Source organism: Scleropages formosus, chromosome 7 (assembly GCF_900964775.1).
Source record: "Scleropages formosus chromosome 7, fSclFor1.1, whole genome shotgun sequence".
NCBI lineage: Eukaryota > Metazoa > Chordata > Actinopteri > Osteoglossiformes > Osteoglossidae > Scleropages > Scleropages formosus.
In genome coordinates, this window is record NC_041812.1 from 17300658 (window position 1) to 17324447 (window position 23790).

The window sequence follows — 23790 nt, forward strand, 5'->3', positions numbered from 1 at the left end:
GATGCCGACATGGGTGGGTCATCAGCATTTCTAATTCCATGCCATGGTACAATAACCTATTGGCTCACTTGCATAAAATAACATACTTACAATATTATGTTACTTATCATATAATTACATAATTCACAGAAAATTTTACCTGAAACATGGAAATACTTTTAGATACTTCTAATACACGATGTTAAGACTTGAATTAACTAATGATATAACCAACGACAGTTATGCAGAATACACTTGACATGTTGTTGTCAAGAGGCTAAAAGATCTTTGTGATATTATAGTGACAAAAAGGTGTATACTACAATACTGAACACATTAAAGTTCGGTACTACTGCAGTACTTGCGCGGCTCTCCTCCTCGGTAGGTTCCTGAACACCTTCCGTAGATCTACGGCTAAACCCCACATGGCCTGAATGTGCGGCCCGCTACTTAAGCTGATGATGCTGAAACAAGCGTACAGTCAACCAGGTGCATTCCGTCTGGAATTCCCCGCCCTCCTCATGAATATTTAAATCAATACGCTTTCATTGGCTGTGCACATTAATCCAGCCTCTTAATATATCGTATAAATTCTTTGTACCCGTTAACGCCATTTCCTTTACGAATTCTCAATTTAAAAACCCTCACATTACGTGTAACTATTAATCCTGCCTCTGTTACAAATACTGAAAAACCATTACACTGGCTGTGCCTGCCATCCTTCCTCCGACATGAAAGTTTAATATGAAAACTCCCTGATTGGCTGGGTCTGTAATACCGCCTTCGATATGAATACGTAATAAGTAAACTTTGATTGGCTGTGTCTATAATCCCGCCTCTTTGTCCCGACTTTTCTTTTAGTTTCTTCTTTGAGGCCCTCCTCGGTTTCCCCTTCATGAATAAATGAAGTAGTTCGTGCAGACTTTTCACTCCCTCTTTCGGAAAGTTCCTCTTCTCTTCTTTAGTCTTCATTCTCGTAATCCGGCATCTGGGCTTCTGTTCCTAAGTGGGTGTGTCAGCAAAGCGCGGTTCTTGTGCAGAGTCGGGGGAAAGAGCGGAAAAGTTGAGTATGAGTTTAGTCTGAAATCGGGTCCGGAGCTCCAGGATGGCCGTGTGGACCCGCGCGGAGCGAAGTGGGCAGCTGGACCTCCTGCTGCGGGACCGCTGGGTCCGCGTTTCCGCCGAACTCACGCGGGACACTTTGACTCTAACGGCCGAGGCGGAGCTCGGTGGACCCGGGGGCGCCGCGGACCACAGCTCTCCGGCGGGCCTGCGGGGTGCTGTGTCCAACGGGAACCAGCTCGGAGCGTCTCCGGAGAACTCTAACCGCGGCCAGAACGCGAGCTCCCCGCAACCGAACCACGGCGCCCTGAGGCGGAGCGGCAGTCCGGCCCGCGGGGGCGTCGCCCGGGGCCACTATGACGGCGGTTACGGCTTCGGCACCCCGGGATCCGGTAAGCTACCAGTGGACAACGGCACGAACTCGGATGTGGGCAGCCCAAGTTCGAGCTACGGCAGCCCCGGCTCCAGCTTCAGCTCCAGGCACGGAGAGCCGACCCTGGAGGGCGGCGGACCGGATCATGGGGTGAGAAGAGTGCGGGTCGTGAAGCAGGAGTCCGGCGGGCTGGGCATCAGCATTAAGGGCGGCCGGGAGAACCGCATGCCCATCCTCATCTCCAAAATCTTCCCCGGACTGGCAGCAGACCAGAGCCGCGCGCTCCGCGTAGGGGACGCCATCCTGTCCGTGAACGGCAGCGACCTGCGGGACGCCACGCACGACGCGGCGGTGCAGGCGCTCAAGAAGGCCGGCAAAGAGGTGACGCTCGAGGGTAAGAGGTAACGCGACGGTCGGGGACTGGGAACGGAGCAGGCCGGGGAAACCGGCCGGGGACAGTTCGAGTTCCTGCGCGCCGGTCCGGCTCGACACAGAGACGGTCGCACTGCAGGGAAACACTGCCTGCAAAGTCAGAGATCGGTTGTAACTTTAAGTCTTTAGTAAACGCGGTGTCTTTCGTAACAAGGGAGAAACAGGAAAGTTTCACTCGGTTCTGTTTTATTATTGATTTTTCGCAGATCCATCCATTCTACTCAGTCAGTCAGTGTGTTGTACTGCGAAGTCTGACTGGATCACTCAGTTTCCCAGCTTTCGTAATTACAGCGAGACTTTTTGATTTAGGTTAGTTTTCTGAGGTTACACTTGGCGTGGTCTCGTGTGTGTGTGTGTACGCGCGCGCGCGTTTTGCGCAGACTCTCTTGGCACGCGCGGGTACCACTGAGGAGGAGACGGACTCGAGCCGTTACAGCTCAGCCCACGCCCTGAGGTGTGGAAAGAGAGAGCATACACCTCACCTGTGTGTGTGTGTGTGTGTGTGTGTGTGTGAGAGAGTGAGGGGGAGGAAATGGAAATGGCCATGACATGTGTCACTCTCGGCAAACATGCTGACACGAGCGCTGAGGAGTACCCCTTTTCACTGTCCTTTCAACGTTTTACTGACGGAGAACCTAGTCTGACATTTTGCATCATAAGACTAAATACAATTTGCGATTTGTATTATTAAATATACTTAATCTAATAATGATTTTGCTGTCTTTCTCTTCAGAGACGTGTCAGCAGTACTGAACTCAGTCTGTTATCCAGGTCGCTTTTACCCCCAGCTTATGAAATTTTATTCATTTTTGCTGATTCTTTTCTTCAGAGTGACTTAGGATGTTAAAATACTTATTTTCCTGTTTATACAGCTTCGTTGTTTTTACTGTAGCAAGTCAGGGTGAGTACCTCGCTCAGGTGTACAACAGCAGGAGGTGAGATTTGAACCCCAGTCCTTCTAGTTGAAGGCAGCAGCTCTACGCACTACCTGCTCCGTTGGTCCCACCATGTCCAGCCAAGTGCATCCTGGTCCGGCAACGCGCTGCTTTTCGTCCCGGTGACGTTCCGCTGATTTGGCGGTCGGACACTCGCTGCATTGTCCCTTTATTGATACGCCACCATCTCTGTCCATTTCTAGCCGTTGTAAAATGTAAAGGTAGAAAGCAGTCTCCTGGTTAACTGCCACCTTCTAATCTGAAGGTTGTTGGTTTGAATCATACTCCTAGTACCTTTTGATACAGATTCTTGTCCTGAACTGATAGTTAGAATACCCTATTGTATAAATGGGAAAATATTATAAAGTTGATTGTCTAACACTGTGAGTCACTTTAGACAAATGTTTCAGCATAATATCATTGTTCTTTTGTTGTCTAGAAGTGCAAGTCGATTTCCGCAACCGCATATGTGAGACGAAACAAATGCAGGCTCCTGTAGAAACTGATTAAGTGGTGGGCACAGAGGAAATGCAGAGGTCAGAGTATGTACCATATTTATTCACATTCAAATGCCGGTCAGAACAGGTCAGACTGAAGTCCATCTCTGGGGACCTTGGCATCATCAGTGGAGGTGCTCAGCATAATATGTTGGTCCTCCTGTGCATTTGGTTTCCGTACCGTTATTCTTGTGAGGTCATGTCCTTTTTGTTCCTGTTTTGTCCCGCTGGAGCGATGGTGAGGATGGTGCGCATTGTTATTTGTGCAGTGGGGCACGTGTTGTTTTTCCCTTGCTGAAGCAGATAAATAAATAATAAACAAAGGGCAGAAGTCTCAAAGGTTATTCAACATTTATTTGAACACGGGATGTTTTAATGAGTTCCAAAAGACTGCATATGCTTCAGATATACTGTAACAGGTCATAAGTGACACATTTGTAAGTGTCGAAGAGGTCACAAGAAGGAACTTCGGCTGTCTCTTATCTCTGGAGTATAAATAGGCATTCACAGAGGGCTTTTAGACCTTTTTTCGTTTCTGTGGAAGAAGGCCTGGTCAGTGTTATTTTTTTCTGAGATCCATTAGATTTAGAGATGTCCCCCACGATGGTACTGTACCTCGCAGGCAAAACACATGGGACACGCTCGGTGACAGCTTTCTTGTTTCTCAGACAGATTGATGCACGTGAGTTGTACGCACACACTATCTCCTGAATGCAGCTCTTCGGAGGGGCTGTGTGGAGTTGTGGTCCCGGAACATTGCCTGTAACTGGATCTTTGTCCAGAGGACTTTAAGTTTAGATCTTTGGAGAACCACTGCTCTTGTACTGGAATGGCTCTCCATGTGACTAAGATGCTTATCTTACTGAAGTTTTTTCTATAAATACCCAGCTGTATAAAAAGTTGAAGTGTAAGCTGTATGGCGACTCTTTATAGGAGCCTGTTAAAAGCAAATCTAAGCAATCTTAGCTTCAGAATGATTTCTTTGAGATGGACTAAAGGAATCAAAATATTTAGAAATTGTGAAGCACTGTGTTTCTTTAGAAGATGCTCTTTTTGAAGCAATACCTAATTGCTGCTGCAACACACTGTTTCTTCCCATTTGTTGGCAGATGGTGTTTCCATGTCCTGGAGGTCAAGGAACATTGGATGAAACCATGTTATTACTGGGAAATAAATGACTCCACCTCCTTGGGATTGTTTTCATTTGAGAAGCGAACCACATTGCTGTTTTACCTCGTCTCTTTCACGTAGACCACATAGGCAGTCTTGTCTTGGTTTGTGTCAGGCGCTCTATGCTTATCTGCTGCAGTCAGCAAATCCCTGTTATTGAGTCTGTTTTATGTATTCTGCAAGAGAGACATTTTTTAACGTCATGATTAGTTTTTCTGTAATTTACGATAAGTATACTCTGCCTGACCTCAGCATGTGCTGTATGTTAGTGGATTACTGCACTTTAGAGTGATTTGACTGGGAAGGCCCTTTAGGAATGAGGTTCTGGATTTGCTTGGCCTGAGATGCCCCAGTGAACAAACCATGCAGAATCGATGTGGATTATCAACCAGTTGCAAGAACTAGATCTTTGTACAGGAACAGCAGCTTACCTTTCACATTGTACAGAATAACACCAAGGGCTGTAGGGTATTCCAGCTGCACTGCTGTCCCATTAATCTCAAACCATGTTTGATTCAGTCTGCAGTCCAAAAATGTCCTCTGTATGAAGAAGAGGCACATCTGTTTTTTTTTTTCTCCCCTCTCCTTCTTTCCCACTATTCCAAAGGGCATAGCTTTAATTATTCCCATATGATACACTTCAGATTATTATTCAGTAGTTACAACATGCAATTTTAAAAGAATTATGTATTTGTAAATGTAGCAAAACATGAAAAGTTGATTCAGTTTCTGTTTAGTGGGTTGTGTAGCGTGCAAATGTAGCATGAATATTAGGTACTTGCAGGAAAACTTTAGTGCTTGTTAGGAAAGATTAACTTTGTGCTTTTTTTGATGCTACAAAGAGCATTCCCAGAAACTGCTTGCATGAATTCCACAACAAAGTAAATATTTCTCTTGATGATTTGTGTATATTGGTTAAGTAAGAACTAGGAAGACCAAGTATTCTTCCAAATTTGGGTGCTTAGATGGAGTTTTCTGCCTGGATTTCACTCTAATGATGTCTTATTTTTTACATGCTACATGAACCTGGTGCCATGCCAGCTGAACTCATGAGATTTGTTAATTTTCCTATTTTCTTACAGCCTTCACTTAGCTGTTTTTATGCAAAGTAACTTAGTTTTATCAGTTTATACAGTTTAATATCAGGTGTTTGTCAGACATTACTTTGTCAGGTTTTCTAATAACTGTTGATTGAGGGGGTACTACATGTTTATGAGTGAATATTTCTGGAGGTTTGGAATTCTTCATAAAATTTCTGTGGTAGCAGGTTTTAAGCATTTCTGAAACATATCTTGCCTCGTTGGCATAAGTTCTTTCCCACTCTGATTCCCTAATGTAAGTGTAAAAATGAAACTGCATTAACAGTTTTTCAGATGTCTCCAGGACAAATTTCATCTGGATCACGGACAGATTTCTGAATGGCACATTGATATTCTAAGTCTTGACTGGAGAAATGGTATGTCTAAAATCATAGCAAGGAATGCCAGTGTCTGTATGGATGTGGGTGGGGCAAGGCTTGGCTGCTGTTTTCGATTTTGGCACAACTTGTTATCCTAATGCCACGCAGCTCCACGTTTTCAGGTAAAAATTGATGCTCATTGTTGCCTGGGAGGCAACTGCACGGCATCAGGTTTGTGAGAGGAACAGTGTGTTAACAGTCCCACTCCTCTCTTTCTCGTCCAGAGAGCCCCCAGTGTTGTACAGCCCACACACTGTTCTCATTAAGGCCTGGCCACAGCTTAGCGCTAGGCTGCCAGTATGCTGAGCTGGGGGAAACTGCACTGGGATTGGGGGAAGGGGGCTGGGTGTCTGAGGTTCTGTTCGAGACGTGTGGTTCTACTGAGGGGAGGACAGGAATGAGGTACACATGCACTTTTGCTGCTGGGAGAGCCTGGGCAGTTTGTCTCTGTGTGTGTGTGAGTGAAAGAGTTTGTACACCACAATTGTGCCAACAGATTACCAAAGTCTCCAATCTCTTATCTTTTGTTCCCCTCTCTGGTCTGGCTCTGAGGGATGGAGAAGAGCATTGTGGGTGTGGGGAGAGTCTTGTGCTGGAACAAGCAGTTCTCTCAGGACGCTTCCCCTCATCTCCCAGTCCTTTGTGTGTTGCTCTAATTAAGCACAGAAATGGAACTGAACGACAAATCAGATGGCCCTAATGAGCTTTTTAATCAGAGCTGGGAGATGGACCGGGTAGCTGGAGACATATTTTGGCTTTTGTACTGCTTAAAGTTTCTTTGTGTCTGTTTAACGCAGCGTGAAAGCAAGGACCTGCTTCCGTTAGCCAAAAGCACTCAAGAACCCTCAAAGCTCTGCTTCAGTTGTCTCTTGGATCTGTTTTCTCTCATTCTGTGCCCTCTGACCTCAGATTAAACGGTGCATGAGTGTGGCCTTCAGTGCTGGAGTTCCCACTGCCTGCTTCTCCATCAGAGCAGTGACGGCTTGTCCTTTAAAGGTGGCAGCTGTGAAGTGACCTTTGACCTTTAACACAAAAGGGTCATTCCAAGCAGCTCTGAAGCCCAGATTGTAGCTGGTGCCTCTTGGGGTAATGAAACTTTTATGGGGTCTCATTCCAGGTGTATCTTGGCACACCCAGGAAGGTCAGAACATGTTGTGCACTGTGAGTTAGGTGCACAGATTAGTATCTCCTGCTTCATGTCACACAGACAAAGAATGAAAAGGAAATAAAGGCAGACAGAGGGTGCTCTGGGGCATGATTAGGATAGATGAGAACATGCATAAAATGCAGAGCAGCAGTTTTTGAGGAAGAGTATTTGCTGTGGAACTTCTCAGTGAGATCAGGTCTTCCTCTGAGTGTGTTTCTCTTGTAGCAGTAGCAACAGCTCTGCCAATCACATTGTCAGTAGGTCCTGTCAGTTTCCGTTGTGGAGGTCCCATGGGTTGGTTCATCGCTTATAAGTACTTTATCTGGATTTTCTGTGTAGATCTACATCCACTCCATATGCTGTAGTTCAAATTCATGGTATAGTTTACACTTGCAAGACAGTACTTACTACAGAAGGTTACTGCTGGATGGTAATATGGCATAATTCATTGATGTATCGCTCCTTATGACAATTTTTTGATATAAAGCTATCCCCACAGATGCATTTCAATTCGAAATCAAAAGTTTACAACATAACGGTGTTTTGTATACTATGCTGGTATACACCCTAGCAGACACAATTCCCACCCTCCAAATGAGAGTGAGTACAAATGTGTAACATAACACACTTAATAGCAAATTTAATAAGAGCAAGATTACTTCAGAATTTACCACACTACCTTTTCAGAAGTTTAGACATTTTTGATATTACGTTTACATATCTTTAATAGTAGTGTTTCCTGCAGCAGTGAGTTGTTTTTGTATTCTGTTACTGCTCCCTTTAAATTTTTTTGCTAAAACTATGTATTTACACTCTTAAATAGACTTATCAGTAAAATAAATAGGATTAAGCACAAAGTTACCAAATATAGTAAACATGGAATGTACTTCATTACCATGCCTTTCTTAGATGGTGCATGCCCTACATTATCTGCTTTTGTTGTGCATGTTGTTGGTGTCTTGCTTCAAATGACACGCCCAAGAAATGTTTTTTTTTTAATAATAAAATATAATGCAGTATACTGCACAATATGGTGGGATTGCTGTTCCTTTGCCTTCTGCTCATTTTTATCATTTCAAATGAGCATTAAATATGCAAACAGTGGCAAAGACATCTTGACAATGGTTAACAAACCATATACATTTTATATGGTCATATCTTTATTGAAAAATCAAGGGCATTGATGGGGGAAGTTTGTGAACCCTTAGAACCTCCTTGTTGGAAATGGATACTTTCTGTATCTGCTGATCAAACCTGTGTGTTTAGGGTGTATTTTCACCCATTTTTTTCTACTGTTTCAATTCGTGTGTATTTTTGCAATGTCTTCCCATTCTGTTATTGATTTACTCCTGTGTTTTGGATTGCTATTATGTTACATGACCCAATTTCTTTTGAGTTTTAGATGAAAGGCAGATACGCTGACATGCTGCTGCTGTAGAATTTCCTGACAACTTGGAACTCACTGGTCCCTCAATGACTGCAAGTCGTTCAGATGAGGCAGCAAAGCAGCCCCACAGAATTATGCTCCCTCTGCCATATTTCAAAGTTGGGATGAGGGTTTTTGTGTTGGGAGGCAGTATTTTGTTTTCTCCAAGCATAATGCTGTTTTCATTAACAAAAGTTTACCCAGAACTTTTGTTCCATCTATACACAGAAGTTTGTTCCAGTAGTGCTGGAACAAAAAGTGCAGGTGGTTTAGTAAACTTGAGTTGGAGAGCAGTGGTTTCCTCAGTGGTAACCTTCTTTAATCACCATTCGGTATTTTTGTTGCGGTAGACTTATCAACACAAGAAATAATCAAGTCCAAGAGATGGCTCCAGATCCTTAATTGTTGCCCTAGGGTTTTTTGTCTCTTGATTGAGGATTATATGAAATACCCTTGCACTGATCTTTGTAGGATGTCTACTCCTAGGGAGAGTAGCAACACTGCAGAATTTCTATTTGTAAACAATATACATGATTGTGGACTATTAAAGACCCAAGTCCTTATAAAGTCTTTTGTAATCATTTCCAGTCTTATGAGGTTCAACAGCCCTTCTGAGGTTCTTTGAAATCTTTGACCAGGCCATTTTGTACTTCGACAGAAATGTTAAGAGTAGGTAACCAAAACTGAGTTTTTAAATACAACAGGGAAAATCAAACCCACAGAGAAATTGACTGGGAAATGTCACTCGATTGAAATTCCTGAAATGAATTGCCTTAGTTTATTTATTTATTTTTTTTTTTTTGGATGACATTATCTTAGAGGTTCTAATTGACCCACCCCTCTCTGTCCTCAGTGAAGTACATCCGTGAGGTGTCTCCACTCTTTAAGAAGCCCTCCCTGGTAGCGGACCTGCCCTGGGATGGAGTTCGGGATGGGGTGCGGGTACAGTCCCCCACCTTGGGCAGTAGTGAGGAATCTGGTTCACCAACACACCGAGCAGGTGTGGCCAAAGACAGAAAAGTCATACCTTTGAAGATGTGCTTCATCTGTCGCAACCTGACCATGCCTGACCTGGAGAATAGGTAGGACTCCGTATGCGTGTGCTCTGATTGGAATTGTGGAAGACCTTGTCATTGCACACATTTAAGTACTGGTTAGAGATTAGTTTGGATCAGAGCAGTTATTCACATTCATATGGTCTTTTTTTGTAAGGTTAACGTTGTTCAGGGTCTGAATTTGCTGCTTTCTTAAGCGCCTCTCCTGCTTGGTAAATGTGTATTGTTTTTGGGCAGCATGTCAGAAATATTTCACACCATTTGTACTACTTGAAACACTTCAAAACCCAGGAGGAGCTTTTTTAAAGTAGCAGCCTTCAAAGCACATGCAGATATCCATGGCAACTGCACCGATTTCTGTCCGTCTGTATCAGTATTGTGAATGATGGTTGTGGGTCTATGGTGTTCTGCAGGCTCCTGGAGCTCCATTCTCCAGATGGACTGCACACAGTGGTACTGCGCTGCAAGGATGGTTCCACCGCTCACTCCTGGTTCACAGCCATCCACACCAACGTGGCAGCACTGCTCCCTCAGACGCTGGCTCACATCAACACCATTCTCGGCTCTCATCGGCAGCTCAAACACATTGGCTGGCTGGCAGAACAGGTATTCATGAGTTCACAACCTCACACATGCACACATTTAGCAGTGCACAGTTGCCTTCATGAGGTGTCCTTTCCTCTGCACAGATCCAGTTGGATGGCGGACGACACCAGTATAGACCCGTTGTCATGGCACTGACAGAGAAAGACATCATGCTGTTTGAATCTGTTCCCTGGACACATGAAGCCTGGGCCACACCTCTACTTACACACCCGCTTCTAGCAACCAGGTGAGACTCATAGCAGTGCAATATCTCTGTCTCTCTCGGATTGGAAAAATGTGAAGCACTGGTTCAATAGAGATGAATGGAATAAAAACAGAGCTGCAGTTTTTCCACAGGGAACTTAGTAGTGAATGGTCTTGTTATAGTTAATACCTTTTTTCTGGTATTACAGTTATGATAATTTTGTTCAGTTTATACAATAACTGTGTTAATTATGTGAAATGATCATTTGACTGTGACCATTGCAGGCTGCTAAAAATATACTGTGTGAAATTTAGTGGATGACATGAGCGATGCCGTCCTCCCAGAATAAGACGCCTATAATGTTCTTGTGTAACCCGCCACCCCAGGCTGGTTCACTCGGGCAGTGCCCGTAGCTCTCCAGCGTTAGGGGCAGAACTGGTATTTGCCATTCGCTCGGGGACATCACGTGGCATAGAGTCTCATGTGTTCCGGGTGGAGACCCACTGGGACCTGTCCTCCTGGACCCGGGCACTGGTACAGGGGAGCAATGCTGCTGCTGAGCTCATCAAGGAGGTCTCTATTGGTGAGTATAGTAGGGCACTGTATGTGCATATTTGTAACAAAATAAGAGACCGAAAGAGGTGTATGTCTGCAAGAATGGTGGGGGGAGCAGGACAAATGGCTCTTGTGAGTTTAGGGGGGGGTTAATTTCCCTGTTCAATGCAGAACAATAGCTGGCTACAAGAATGAACTGGAAATGTTTTCTTTTTCCTTTCCTGTTCTTAGTTGACACACCCCTTGCACAGAGATATGCACGCGCACAGTGATTTGGTGCTCTGTGCTATGCCTCTTTCACGGTGTTCCCCCTCCCCGAACCTACAGGCTGCGTCCTAAACAGACAGGATGTCCGTCTGACGCTGCACTATGAAAAGGGTTTCATTGTGACCCGCGAGGTGGACGAGCCTCTGGCTGGCACCGTGCTCTTCCGCTACCCCTTCGAGAAGCTCAAAATGTCAGCCGATGATGGGATCCGCAACCTCTACTTGGATTTTGGGGGACCGGAAGGGGAACTGGTACGGTGCTTATTCTCCTGCTGCTGCCCCCATTGGGCCTAAAGACTTTTTGCACTTAGTTAAACAGTAACTTGCTTGCTTCCTAGTTTCATGTAAACTTTTCCCTCTCTCTCTCTCCCCATCCATTAGGCCTTTGACTTGCACTCGTGCCCCAAACCGGTGGTGTTTGTGCTTCATTCCTTCCTGTCAGCCAAACTGACGCGTCTGGGGCTGCTGACGTGAGCAGGAGGTCAGGGGTGAACACGGATATTCTCTGTTGCCCTGGACCATGAATTACAAACTTTTTCTATGCGATATGGCTATGTGACCCTTTCTCTGTGTGTGTGTTTGAGTGAGAGAGGACATGAATGTGACTTTTTGAATTGATTCCTGCTTTTTAACATTAACCCAAATTTTGGGTTGTGTGTATATAGTCACCAAATGTGCCTTTATCTAAAAGAACAAGAAAAATGCTTTTTAAAATGTGCCATGTTTGCTGTATTAAGAGGCCATAGTATTAAACAGTAAGATTTGGATAATATGCACAGGAATATTAAGATACATATATTTTTATATTTCCATTTTTTATGCTTTGCATGATTAAAGACTACATTTTCTGCAAGCTTGTATTAATTGAAAAGCTTAAAAATAGGAACCACCATTATTGTGGATTTCTGACTGAAAAGGTTAAGATGCCCAGCTGACCTACAATCTCAGCCCATTCCTGAAGTGTCTACAGTGTTATACCCATAATCCCTTGGATGTATTAGAGCCTCTTCCTCTGTATGCATAGTTTCTCAATGCCGTTTTAAGCATTGTCTGCCAAACCACTTCTCTGTCATGTCCTGTCTTGAACTGTCCCGAATTTAAGCACCTGAAAGCATGTAAACTCGCGCTTGAACACTGGATCTAGTTATAAGCCACTAATTACCCTTCAGGCCTGTGGTATTTTATGTAGACAACACTGCCCCTAGTGGTCACTGGTTGTAGTTTGTGTTTCAGCAGCAGGCTGCATTGTGGCATAAAATACAAGTGTTGGAAACTGTTCACACTCTAGCTGATTATGATGTAAACCAACTTTATTTCATTTATTTTTAACGACAAAAGATGTATTTCTAATTGAAGCAGTTGTTTCTGTTGAATGTTTCATACTACTTGATTGTATTGCATCCTGTAAGGGTTTTTATAAAACCGAGCAGGATTGGGGGTGCTTTTTGCTTCCTATGTGAAAACAAGAAATTCTGATTTTAGGGTGACTGAACCAGTAGCGTAATAACTTGTAAGGTATTTTGGGGGGGATGGGGGTGCAAGAATATAACCAATTGCACTGGGAGGAGTTGTATACAAATACGGGGGGGCATGTGTCCCCCTCCCTTTTGGCAAAGGTGTGATTGGAATCCACTGTTATACATCTCCCAGATTCTTTGCTTTAAAAAGATAAAAATCAAGGAGTTTCTATGCAATACCTTTAAGATGTGGTTTAACTGTGGGGGTGTGTGCCTTTATACCACAATTCTACAGACAAAAAAAAAAAAAAAAAATCCTGTCCAGATTTTCACTGGAGGCATTAAGCAGTAGAAATGTCTTAATGGCACAGCAGTTACTTCTACAAGCTTTTTCAAAAGGGTCATAACTGAAGGAAACATCCATACCATTAAATTTAGTCTGAGGTAAATGTATATTTTTGTGTTGTGTAATGTTACCAAGTGTTATTCTTCAGCTTTGTTCCTTTATAAGTATTGCATTTTATGTTCACCTGGGTTTTAGGCAGGGCCCAATCCTGGCAGTATTTTTTTTTTTTTGTCCTGTTTTAGTACATACAGTATATCTTTATTTAGGTCACTAGGAACTAAATGTTTTGCTGTGCAACATAAGTGATCCATTTATGTTCCTTCACACTAAATCCAGATAATCTATTAAAATGTAAAAAAAAAAAAAAAAAAACCTAATATGAGCATACTGGTAATATAAATCCTCAGGCAAAAGCAACTAATTAGTGTATTAATACATAATCATAGTGGGTCTGCTCAGTTCTTATCCGAGTAGTGTATACTGAAAAAGCTATTTAACTGTGCCACACCATTTCAACTATACAGGTGCTTGCATAGTTTTGCCTTCTGTTATGCTTTTAGTATATTACTACAGTTATTGCAGTGTTTTGTTCTTTCTGTAACTTATTTTGGCAAAGAAGTTTTGACATTTAATGGGAAGCTTTCGAAACCAAAGATTCTCAGCAGTTTGCACCCTTTGCAATCGTGTACCGCACTCGGAAAGGATGCGCTGCAGCACACTCCTTTAAAACTTTTTGCATTACTTTAAATCTGCACTCTTTCAAGATATACGAAATATATGGCACTATTGCAATGTTATATTCTAAAACTGTAAATATGAATAAAATATCACTTTTCTTTGCACTGTGTGCTCATTGAATGCATAGGCTGGAAATGTGCGTATTTCGGGTCTTGTCGATCCTATGGGTTCAAATTCAGCTCACAGTTGTTCAGTTCTTGCGTTGTTCCTCTTGTCGTGTGGGTTTTCTTCATCTGGTGCACAGGTTTTTCTACACACTCCAAAGATCTTTGTGAGGTGAGTTGGTCTCTCTCTCCATCATGGCTATTACTGGCATTGAGTGACTGAGTTTAAGTAGAAGTGTCCAGTGAGGGATGGGTGCTGTCCAAGCTGTGCCCTTTCTCACACCCTGTGCTGCTGTAACAGGTTCTGGACCTTGTGACCCTGTAAGCTACTGGATAAGTTGATTATGAATAAATGAAAACACAAGGCCTGCAATCAACACAGCAGCTGATGCTTTGATGTGAATCTGAGATATGTCATAATACACAGAACAATAACAGCACATAATCATGGTTGTGAATGTAAAACATACATAATTTACATAAAATTTCTCTAAAAAAACAAGTCACTACACGATTTACATAACTCCGTACGTAATAACACACACCCTTTCCACTCCCCTTTGTGTGCGGTGGTATCACGTGTGGCCGGGTGGGGGGGTTCAAGGGGCTTCCTCAGATGTGCGTGTCGTGCGCTGTTCAAAAGTGGGATTTTTTTAAAAAAAAAGACTGCTGATACAACGTCAGAGAAACGTGTCCAAGATGCGACCGCGCTGTGCGTCACAGACCGAAAGCTGCAACAGTTTGACAGTTGCGCTTCTTCGCCCCGTCGATAGGGGGCAGCACGCTTGTAATCGTTCACATATTCTGCCCATTTTGCTGCGTCGTTCAGGTCTTGTCCGTTCCTCCCTTCTGAGCGGCTGCTGCTGCTGCTATTGTGGTAGCTATTTACATCCGTACAAACGTGAATCGCCCGGGCTTCTCGCCTCCAGAGCGAAAAATAAATACGCGAGACAAGGCGTTTGGCCGGCCGTTCCTTGCGTGCTCGGTGTGTTAGCGAACCCGGCAGAACCACGACTGAAGCGTGAGATGAAATGACAACGTCAACTTTGCAGGTAGGAGCGCGGAGCTAACGGAGGAGCTAACGCTAACGGGCCAGCCCCACGTCAACAAACACAGCGGCTTAACGTGACGGAGCCTCTGCACACATACACAGCCAGCTATTCCGTTTTCCTTCCTTCCTACATGTCTGGATTTTGTCCTACTAGCTCCCATGCTAATTCTTGCTCATCATAATAACCACGAATGCACAAGCCAGGCACGATACGTATTCGTTTCACTCTTATTAATATTAATTCGTCACACTCAGTCAGTGTGGGACGTCGTCGAACGGTTCGTTAATTATTACAGCTGAATGAATGCAGAGAGTCTCCTTGGTGCAGAAGTGTAAATAAATGTGTGGCCCCTGCTTGCTTTCAAGCCTAGTAGGGTAATGGTCGTGTCAAAACGCAGAACTAGGTCCTAAGGTTAGTTCTTCGTTTTGACACGACTTTGGCATCATTACTGCTACATGGCATGATAGAAGAAGAGTCCGTTTCTGAAAAAAACTCTGGGGCATCTTGGTCTGTGTGTGTGTGTGTGTGTGTGTGTGTGTGTGTGAGTGTGTGAGTGAGAGAGAGAGAGCATTGCCAGCCATTGCTGGGGTGTACCCCACTGGCGTGTTATGTTATTACTTGGCCTGTGCTGCTGGGGTAGCCTCTGGAACTCCAGGACACTTCCCAAGACAAGTGGTGATCTACTTTAAGAGCAACTTGATTGATAATGATGGATGCTTAGATTATAATTATTTTTTTTCCATTTATCCAACAGGGCAGTTTTTACTGTTATCGGTTCAGTCAGGGTCAGTCCCCGATCAAGGGCACTGCAGTACTTGTGGGATTTAGATCAGGAACCTTCAGATGTGAAGTTCATGTCCTGAATACCTGACATTTTGTATCCAAACTTTGCTGACCGCGTGTTAAACTGGAAGTTTAATTTACAAGTGCAAAACCAGGAGGTAACTATAATAGAATCGAGACATTTTGCCAAGCGTCATCGTGAATTGCAGCTAAATCAGGAAGAGTGATGTCAACTCTGTCTTGTAATATTATAGGATTGTTCACTTCTGGATTTGTCACACACCCTGACTGCTCATTGTTTATCGTTGTACTTTATTATGTTCGGATGTACGTGAACGAATATGAGCTCCTGTTATTCTCGTACAGAAAGCTATTGACCTTGTGACTAAAGCCACCGAAGAAGACAAGGCTAAGAACTATGAAGAGGCACTGCGTCTCTACCAACATGCTGTGGAGTATTTCCTGCATGCCATCAAGTGTAAGTGTTGTATTTCATGGTATTATGGTGGTGCTCAAGGAGGCTTTTTTGGAGGATTTGCTCTGTAGCCTGTGCAATTCTCTCTCCTTGTTAGATGAGGCACACAGTGACAAGGCAAAGGAAAGCATTCGAGCGAAGTGTGTACAGTATTTGGACCGGGCGGAGAAGCTCAAGGACTATCTGAAGAATAAGGACAAGCAGGGGAAGAAACCTGTGAAGGAAACGCAGAGCAATGACAAAGGGTACGGCTGTTGTCTCTGACATACGCACTTTAAGGGTTTAAGTTTTAAGACCTTTCTTATTAAATGAGGTGAGATGGTTGCTTTATAAGTAGCACCTTCCTCTGTTATGTCCAGGACCCATACCCATTTTCCTCTGGTGTAATACCTAAAATTATATTTAGTAAATGGTGTTCCCTGAGATCTTATTTTCAATTTTTTGTGATATTTAACAACCTCCTAGTCACATTGATAATGTAGAACATGTAGTATGAATACATTTTCAGGCTACCAGAACACATAAAGCATGCAACACTATGGTGTTGGCCGTAAGTTCTGTGACTTATACTTAGGTTTACCGCTGAGTTCCAAACACATAGCTTTTAGGTCCATAGTGACTATACCCCAATGATCTGGAGGCCTGTTTAAAACTACCTAGTTTTATCCTGTATAACTGATATGACGAACTCCATATTGACTGTATAGGTGTTTTTTTTAAAGCAGTTGAAGGAAAGCACAAGCCACATGATGTAAAAACATAAAACGGCAGAGATAATTGGGAGTGTTATAGTAATAATTCCCCAGGACAGGAAGACTGAGCAAATATGAGGGAATTACACCTGACTTTTTACAAATTTATGGATGTTTTTTTGTCCTGTAGAAGTGACAGTGATAGTGAAGGTGAAAACCCAGAGAGAAAGAAACTCCAGGAGCAGCTCATGGGTATGGTTTGTCTTTGTTTCCCTTTTGCATTTGACCTTTAACTGATCGGTCATGACAAGTCTGGAAATCCTAACTGGAAACTAAGGTGACATATTTGTTGTCCCCCCCCCCCCACCACACAGGTGCCATAGTGATGGAGAAGCCCAATGTCAGATGGAGTGATGTGGCTGGCCTTGAGGGTGCAAAGGAGGCCTTGAAAGAGGCAGTTATTCTCCCCATCAAATTTCCACACCTCTTTACAGGTGAGAGATGCCCATGTACACCTTCTCTAAAAAAACAAAAACAGGTGACCCCCCCCCAAGGTTAGACTACACACATATCGGAACATGGGATTTCTGCATTGTTCACTGTTGAAATGGCTTGTTTGCAGAAGATTCATGAAAAATTGTCTACTGTATCCTGGAGTTATATTTGTCACCACTTTGCTGATAAGCCAGTCATATTTTTGAGACTTGTCTAATTAGTTTTACTAGATCTGGCAAGGAGTGCAATAGACAAATGATATCTTGCATGCTTTCATCACTTTAATGCCAGATGATGCCTATGATTGAATGTTTCTGTGAGATAGTGTGTCCATACCTTTGTTTCTCAGTTTGTATCTTCTGCATGGTTTTCCATACAGGAAAGCGTACCCCATGGAGAGGGATTCTGCTTTTTGGACCCCCCGGAACTGGGAAATCATACTTAGCTAAGGCGGTTGCCACAGAAGCCAACAATTCAACCTTCTTCTCCATCTCCTCTTCAGACCTAATGTCCAAGTGGCTGGGGGAGAGTGAGAAGTGAGAGCTTAGCTGATCCTCAGTCTATTGCTGTTAAATGGTTGCATCATGTGTGAAATGCTAACATTCATACCATTTGCTTTTATCTCACACTGCCTACTACTCCAATTATCAATCAGACTGGTGAAGAATCTTTTTGAACTGGCTCGTCAGCACAAGCCTTCAATTATCTTCATTGACGAGGTGGACTCTCTGTGTGGCTCAAGGAACGAGAACGAGAGTGAGGCTGCCCGTCGAATCAAGACCGAGTTTCTGGTGCAGATGCAAGGTGAGACTCCGTCCACTTGTCCTTTCCAGTGAATAGGCTTCGCTGCCTCATTGGCACACGTCAGCTAACGGTGCCTTTTGCTTAGAAGGAGATTCCAAAAGTCTCCCCCTTTATTTGCACCTTGCTTTCACACCCACCCACACCCACAAAGATGGACTGAATTTACCCCAAGCTGTCTAAAAGTTAGTCTAGATGTCTGTTACCTTTGTACCATATGTGACAACCAGATGCTATTAGAGTTCTTATATGCTAAAGTGTGGTCTGTGCTTCACTTTTTTGATTTTCTGATTAATAGGTGTTGGCAACAACAACGATGGGATATTGGTTCTCGGGGCCACCAACATTCCCTGGGTCCTTGATGCTGCTATTCGCAGAAGGTAAAGAAAGAAAAACCACAACCTTTAAGTTCAGTTCATTAAATAAATTCTTAAATTTAACGTTGTCTGTCTTAAAATTGTCACAACCAGTGGCTGTTGATTAAATTATGTTTCTAAATGGCAATATTAAATTAATCCAAAGTCCTATAACACAGGCTGTGATATCTGTATCTGACAGATCATTAAAATTAAAGTATGTTCACTGATGAGGACACGAGTAGCTGACAGCAGATTTAAGAAGACGTGGGATTGGAATATGACTCTTCTCTGGCCACATTGGTTGGTGGTAGGTTTGAGAAGCGCATCTACATTCCCCTGCCGGATGAGCCGGCCCGGGCACAGATGTTCCGGCTGCATCTGGGCAATACGCCGCACAACCTGACAGAGACTGACCTGCGGCAGCTCGCTCGAAAGACTGATGGCTATTCGGGGGCCGACATCAGCATCATTGTACGGGATGCCCTCATGCAGCCTGTGAGGAAGGTGCAGTCAGCCACACACTTCAAAAAGGTAACCCATGCATCTAAATTACATTATGTTTATGCATTTGGTAGACTTTTTTTGTAAGGTGATGTAAACCTCACAATGAAACAGAATGTGTTCCACAGCAGACACAAGTGACTGGATACAAACGGTGATTAAAACTGTTTTTGTTGTTAGGCACCACAATTTTCCCAACACATTCAAGTTGTTACATATAGAAATGGCATAAGAATGGAAAAATATGTGGATAAAAGTGACTGATGGTAAAGGACTATTTTACAGTGCTCTCAGTAGGGACATGGGTTCAAAAGAGAGGAGTTTTGAGACCCTGCTTCAGTTCTGAAAGGGATTCAGCCGTTTTGAGCGATACGAGTTTTGTTCCACTACGTTGTGCCAAGACTGGTAACTTTTGATTTTGGGATGCTTGTAAGCGGGGGAGGTGCATAGCGCTCTTGCTGTGCTACAGTTTGTGATCGGGCACTGAAGGTATCGGACTACTGGCCCTTTGATTGTCTTGTAAGCTGTAACCAGAGCTTTGAACTCAATATAGGCAGCTATACAAAGCCAACTGAAAAAGATCACAAGGGCAGATGTAAGGGAATGTTTTGCCTGGTTGAACACAGCCTGGGTCATAGTATTCTATGACAGCTGAAGAGGCTTGGTGGCAGAAGTTGGAAAACTCAGACAGGAGCATGCTGGCAGTAGTCCAGGAGAGATGTTTCCATAGCTTGGACCAGGAGCTCAGTAGAGCATGTTGTGAAGTTGTGGCAGATTCTACAAATGCTGAAGAGGATATGCCTGCATGGGTTACTGCTGCAATGTGCTGGGTGAAACAGAGACTTGAGTCAAGTGTTATTCCCAAGGCTTTTTACTGACTGTGTGGATAAGTGAATCATCCAGTGTGATAAAACTCAACAAGTGGAAGGATCAGCAGGAAAATTCTAGTCTTGTTTGAGTCTAGGGAGAGTTTGGGCTGTATGCAGTAAGTGGTCAGTCAAGATGGAGTTGTCAGAGGATGTATCTGTATCAGCTGGAGAGAAAGAGAGGAAGAGCTGTGTATTGTGTGCTGTGACAGTAGAACCAGTGAGAGGTAATGACTGAGCCAAAGGAAGCAGTGTAAATAGAAACTACTAAAGAACTTAGCAGTGAGCCCTGCAGAACTGTTGGAAGAGATTGAGAGGCAGAGAAAGAACTGCCATTCTTCAAAGAATGCAAATATTTGATTGTAAATGACACACTCAAGGGTTTTGGAAAGGAAAAGGCTGTAGTTCGGTGTTGAGTCCAGAGATGGTTTCTTTAAGGTGAGACAGGGCATTCTACAGACAGATGGGACAGAACCTGTCTTAGAAGATGGAGGCAGAAAATTGGAGATGAGAAGACAGGGTCAAGAGAGAAGAATTAAGGAATGTAACAAAAGACTAGTGGCACTGTCAGGTCGGAGAAATCTGGAATTGAGGGGAGGGAGGGCGGGAAAGCACAACAGCGGGCGGAAGGAGAATGAATTTGACATTACCTGTAACGCTTTTGCTCACAAACACACATGCTGTATGCTCGTCTCTTAGTTTTCTATTTTTATTCTGAATGGTGTTGCACTTCACGAGTGGTTTACTTTTTCCCAAAGTGGTTTAAGCTGTTTGTGCAGCTGATACTATTTACAAGAGTAAGATATAATTTCCCTTCTTTGGTATATATACATATGACATAATGGTTATGCATGTCCCATTTACCTACCAGTTTTGGTTTTCTATGATTTAGGTTCGAGGACCATCCAGGAATAACAGTGCTGTGATGGTGGATGACCTCCTAACCCCCTGCTCCCCTGGTGACCCAGATGCCATAGAAATGACCTGGATGGATGTGCCTAGTGACAAGTTGCTTGAGCCCATTGTTTGTATGGTGAGTGCCTTGCCCATGCTCTCTTGCTGTCATATCAAACACACAGTATGCCTGTTATTCTCACAGTGTGTACTGTTGTCCATCCCGCAGTCGGATATGCTGCGCTCATTGGCTACAACACGTCCCACTGTGAACACGGAGGACCTGCTGAAGGTGAGGAAGTTCACAGAGGACTTTGGACAAGAAGGCTGAGTAGGGGGGGATTAAGAGGAACTTTCCTGCTTCTTTAAACCCCACCTCCAACTTCAACCCTTGCATCTATTTGTCATGGTAACTACTTGCAACTTATCCGGACTACATGTTATAGCAAAATTTGCAGCACTAATTTGGACTTCTTGTCATAGTGAGTATTGTGGTCCATTTTGGACTATCAAGACTGACTCAGTGCAGATGTGCAGCCTTCTACTAAATGGCCATTTTCTGTGTCTAAAGAAGAGAATAAAGGATATATGAAGGACAGTTTCCCCACCTATTAAGTATTATTTTAAAGATTTGTTCTGAATGAAATGCAGAAGTGTGTATTTTAGTGTGTGTTTGTGCATGTGCGTTTTGCAGATTTGTTTCGGTGTGTGTCCATCAGAGCAATTTTAGTCACACACCAGTCCCAGACTTGTATGTACCTCCATAGATTAACTACTGATTGTTACTAATTGCTGTCCTTTTCATTATCCTTTACTCGTTACTGTTAGAAATCCTGCACCTTTGTCACAAGCAGTAATTCAGTATTTTGTTTATTTATATATTTATTATTTTGGTCTTATTTCATATCACCAAAAAGATTGTTTGAACTCTATTTAAACAGGACTCCGAAATGTCTGTAGTTTGACTACTCTTGACTATATGCTACAGTTGCTGGATAAACCCACAGCAACTGGACAAGTTTATTTTTAAGTTTTTCTGAGTTCCCTGACTGACTTGTGACAATGGATGAGTAGTAGCATAGGAACAAATAATCTGCCAAAAAATTAAACTGCACCATAGAACAATTGCATTAAAACTGACAGGTACAGGTTTGTTTCACCACTCTATTTCTGTCAGGTTGGTATCGTTGTACATGGAAACTTAACAATAGATTCACTTGTAACGTCTGTTGCTCTGCATTCAGCTGTCGTCGTTAAATCCGGTTTGGAATGATTTCAATAAACCTCATACATTTCAAAACAATCCACAGATATGCATTTATGATTTTTTTTGGATGTTTTTTTTACTATTTTTTTCTATTAATGATTATCTTCAAAGTAAATGTCAGTGAAATGCTTAAAACTACAGACTTATGACAAGCTCCCATACCTCTAGTTCTTAAAATCAATTGTTATTCATGTCTCATCACTCTAAGCAGCCCAAAATTTTTGACTGCAACGTAAGGCATTGCATTTTAATGTCTTTGTAGTGTAACAAAAAACAAATACACAATCTAGCATTTTCAGCATTACATTTTTTTTCTTTTGTCATTGTCCAAATCGCACTAGGATATTTTGAACATTACACTGAATTTTCAGTTTTTTAGCAGTTATTACCCATTTCATTTTAAATTTCACACAAAGGGAGTACAGTAATATAATCCAAGTTTACGTACTACACCTATATGAATATATGCTAGCTGTAGCTCATTGGTTTCAAAATGTTTCTATATGAATTTTTTTATCCCGATATTTAGGTGTTCTAAGTTCATTCTTTTCTTCCAGCCAGCACATTGCAGGCTCAGTTAGATTTAAATTAGACCAAATTGGCCATTAAACCACTTTCCACCCCCTCCCTTTATGGACTGCTTGGTGGGGGTCTGGTAATATGTTCCAGTCCACTGACTTGCTGCAAGGTAAATGTAACCTGCAAACTTGGAGGTGTTTACTTCTGCACAGGATTTTAAGGTGCTTCTGTACATTTATAAAAACTTGGATTTTCTACCTTAAGTTATGTAACCAGTTCAACATGGTTAAGTAACTGAAACACATGAAAATACTCACCTGTTTCATGCATAAGGAAAAATATCTGAATTTCCTTCATTTATCCAGATTCAGTGTTCAATCAATGCGGTGAATGTTTAGCTACATCTCCAAAACCTATAAGAACTATTATACTTTTCTTTGTGCTAATAGGAACTTCACATTTACCATCTCTGTCTTTTGTTAAGAATAAATGCAGATGATTTGTCACTTAGCATGTTTTGAAAACCAAGATCTGGTTGTATACTGGCTGCTCGAGTTAATAGTCATCCAGTTATGGATTTTGTGAAAATATTTTTTTTTTAAATCCATTTTTCTTCATTTAGCTGTTTCAAAATTTTCAGTTTGAAATGGAACTAATGCAGCCTGCTTACCCGCAGAGAGTAAATGCACTGAAAATAAAAGTGAAATGCACTGAAAGAGGACAGGATAGTCGCAGCTTAATTCTACTCTTTCACAGTGTTTACAGCTTTTGTCTGGGTTTTCCTGAGTCTTGGATTGTAATGTCCCCAATAACAATCATAGTGCACCATGGAGACCACAGTGAAAACAATACAGAAAGTTGGTTATGGCAAGAAGATTAAACATTGAACATTCTTATGGGATGAACTGCTTATTGTTTGACATAACATGTATTTTCTGTAGCTGTTTTAATGTAACTTAAAAAAATTGAAATCTTAGTTATTAGCTATATTCATAGTAATAAAGCTTTTAACTTCATGCTTTAGTAGTAAAGTGACTTTAGAGTTACAAACAGCCCTTTGGCCTCATTTGTGTTTTCAAGTTGAAAAGAGTGTAATTTGAGTTCACCGTTGCTGGATTATCAATAGCTTTCTATTACCTCTTATGACTATTAACTCAAAAATCAAAATAAAAATCAAAATTGTGTTGGCATGTCTTATTTGTAAATCTGATCACATACACAGACAACAGCATATCCTGCAGGTTTCATTAACTGTTCAGTACTCCACACTTTGTGTAAGGATAGGTCACTATAAG

The 23790-nt window shown here is 42.6% G+C and overlaps 2 protein-coding genes across 2 annotated transcripts; both read left to right on the plus strand.

Moving 5' to 3' along the window:
- Positions 1-839: 839 nt before the first annotated feature.
- sntb2 (syntrophin, beta 2) lies at positions 840-13791 on the plus strand. Its single transcript, XM_018739418.2, has 7 exons — positions 840-1808; positions 9334-9562; positions 9949-10141; positions 10225-10367; positions 10712-10908; positions 11208-11398; positions 11528-13791. Exons 1-7 carry the CDS (start codon positions 1085-1087, stop codon positions 11618-11620), a joined length of 1770 nt encoding a protein of 589 aa, XP_018594934.2. The 5' UTR covers positions 840-1084; the 3' UTR covers positions 11621-13791.
- An 865-nt stretch (positions 13792-14656) lies between these two features.
- Positions 14657-23474, plus strand: vps4a (vacuolar protein sorting 4 homolog A). Its single transcript, XM_018739419.2, has 11 exons — positions 14657-14843; positions 15993-16104; positions 16199-16346; positions 16984-17045; positions 17168-17287; positions 17668-17824; positions 17944-18092; positions 18388-18469; positions 18760-18979; positions 20708-20848; positions 20939-23474. The coding sequence occupies exons 1-11, from the start codon at positions 14823-14825 to the stop codon at positions 21038-21040; spliced, it is 1314 nt and encodes a 437-aa protein (XP_018594935.1). The 5' UTR covers positions 14657-14822; the 3' UTR covers positions 21041-23474.
- The last annotated feature ends 316 nt before the right edge of the window (positions 23475-23790 follow it).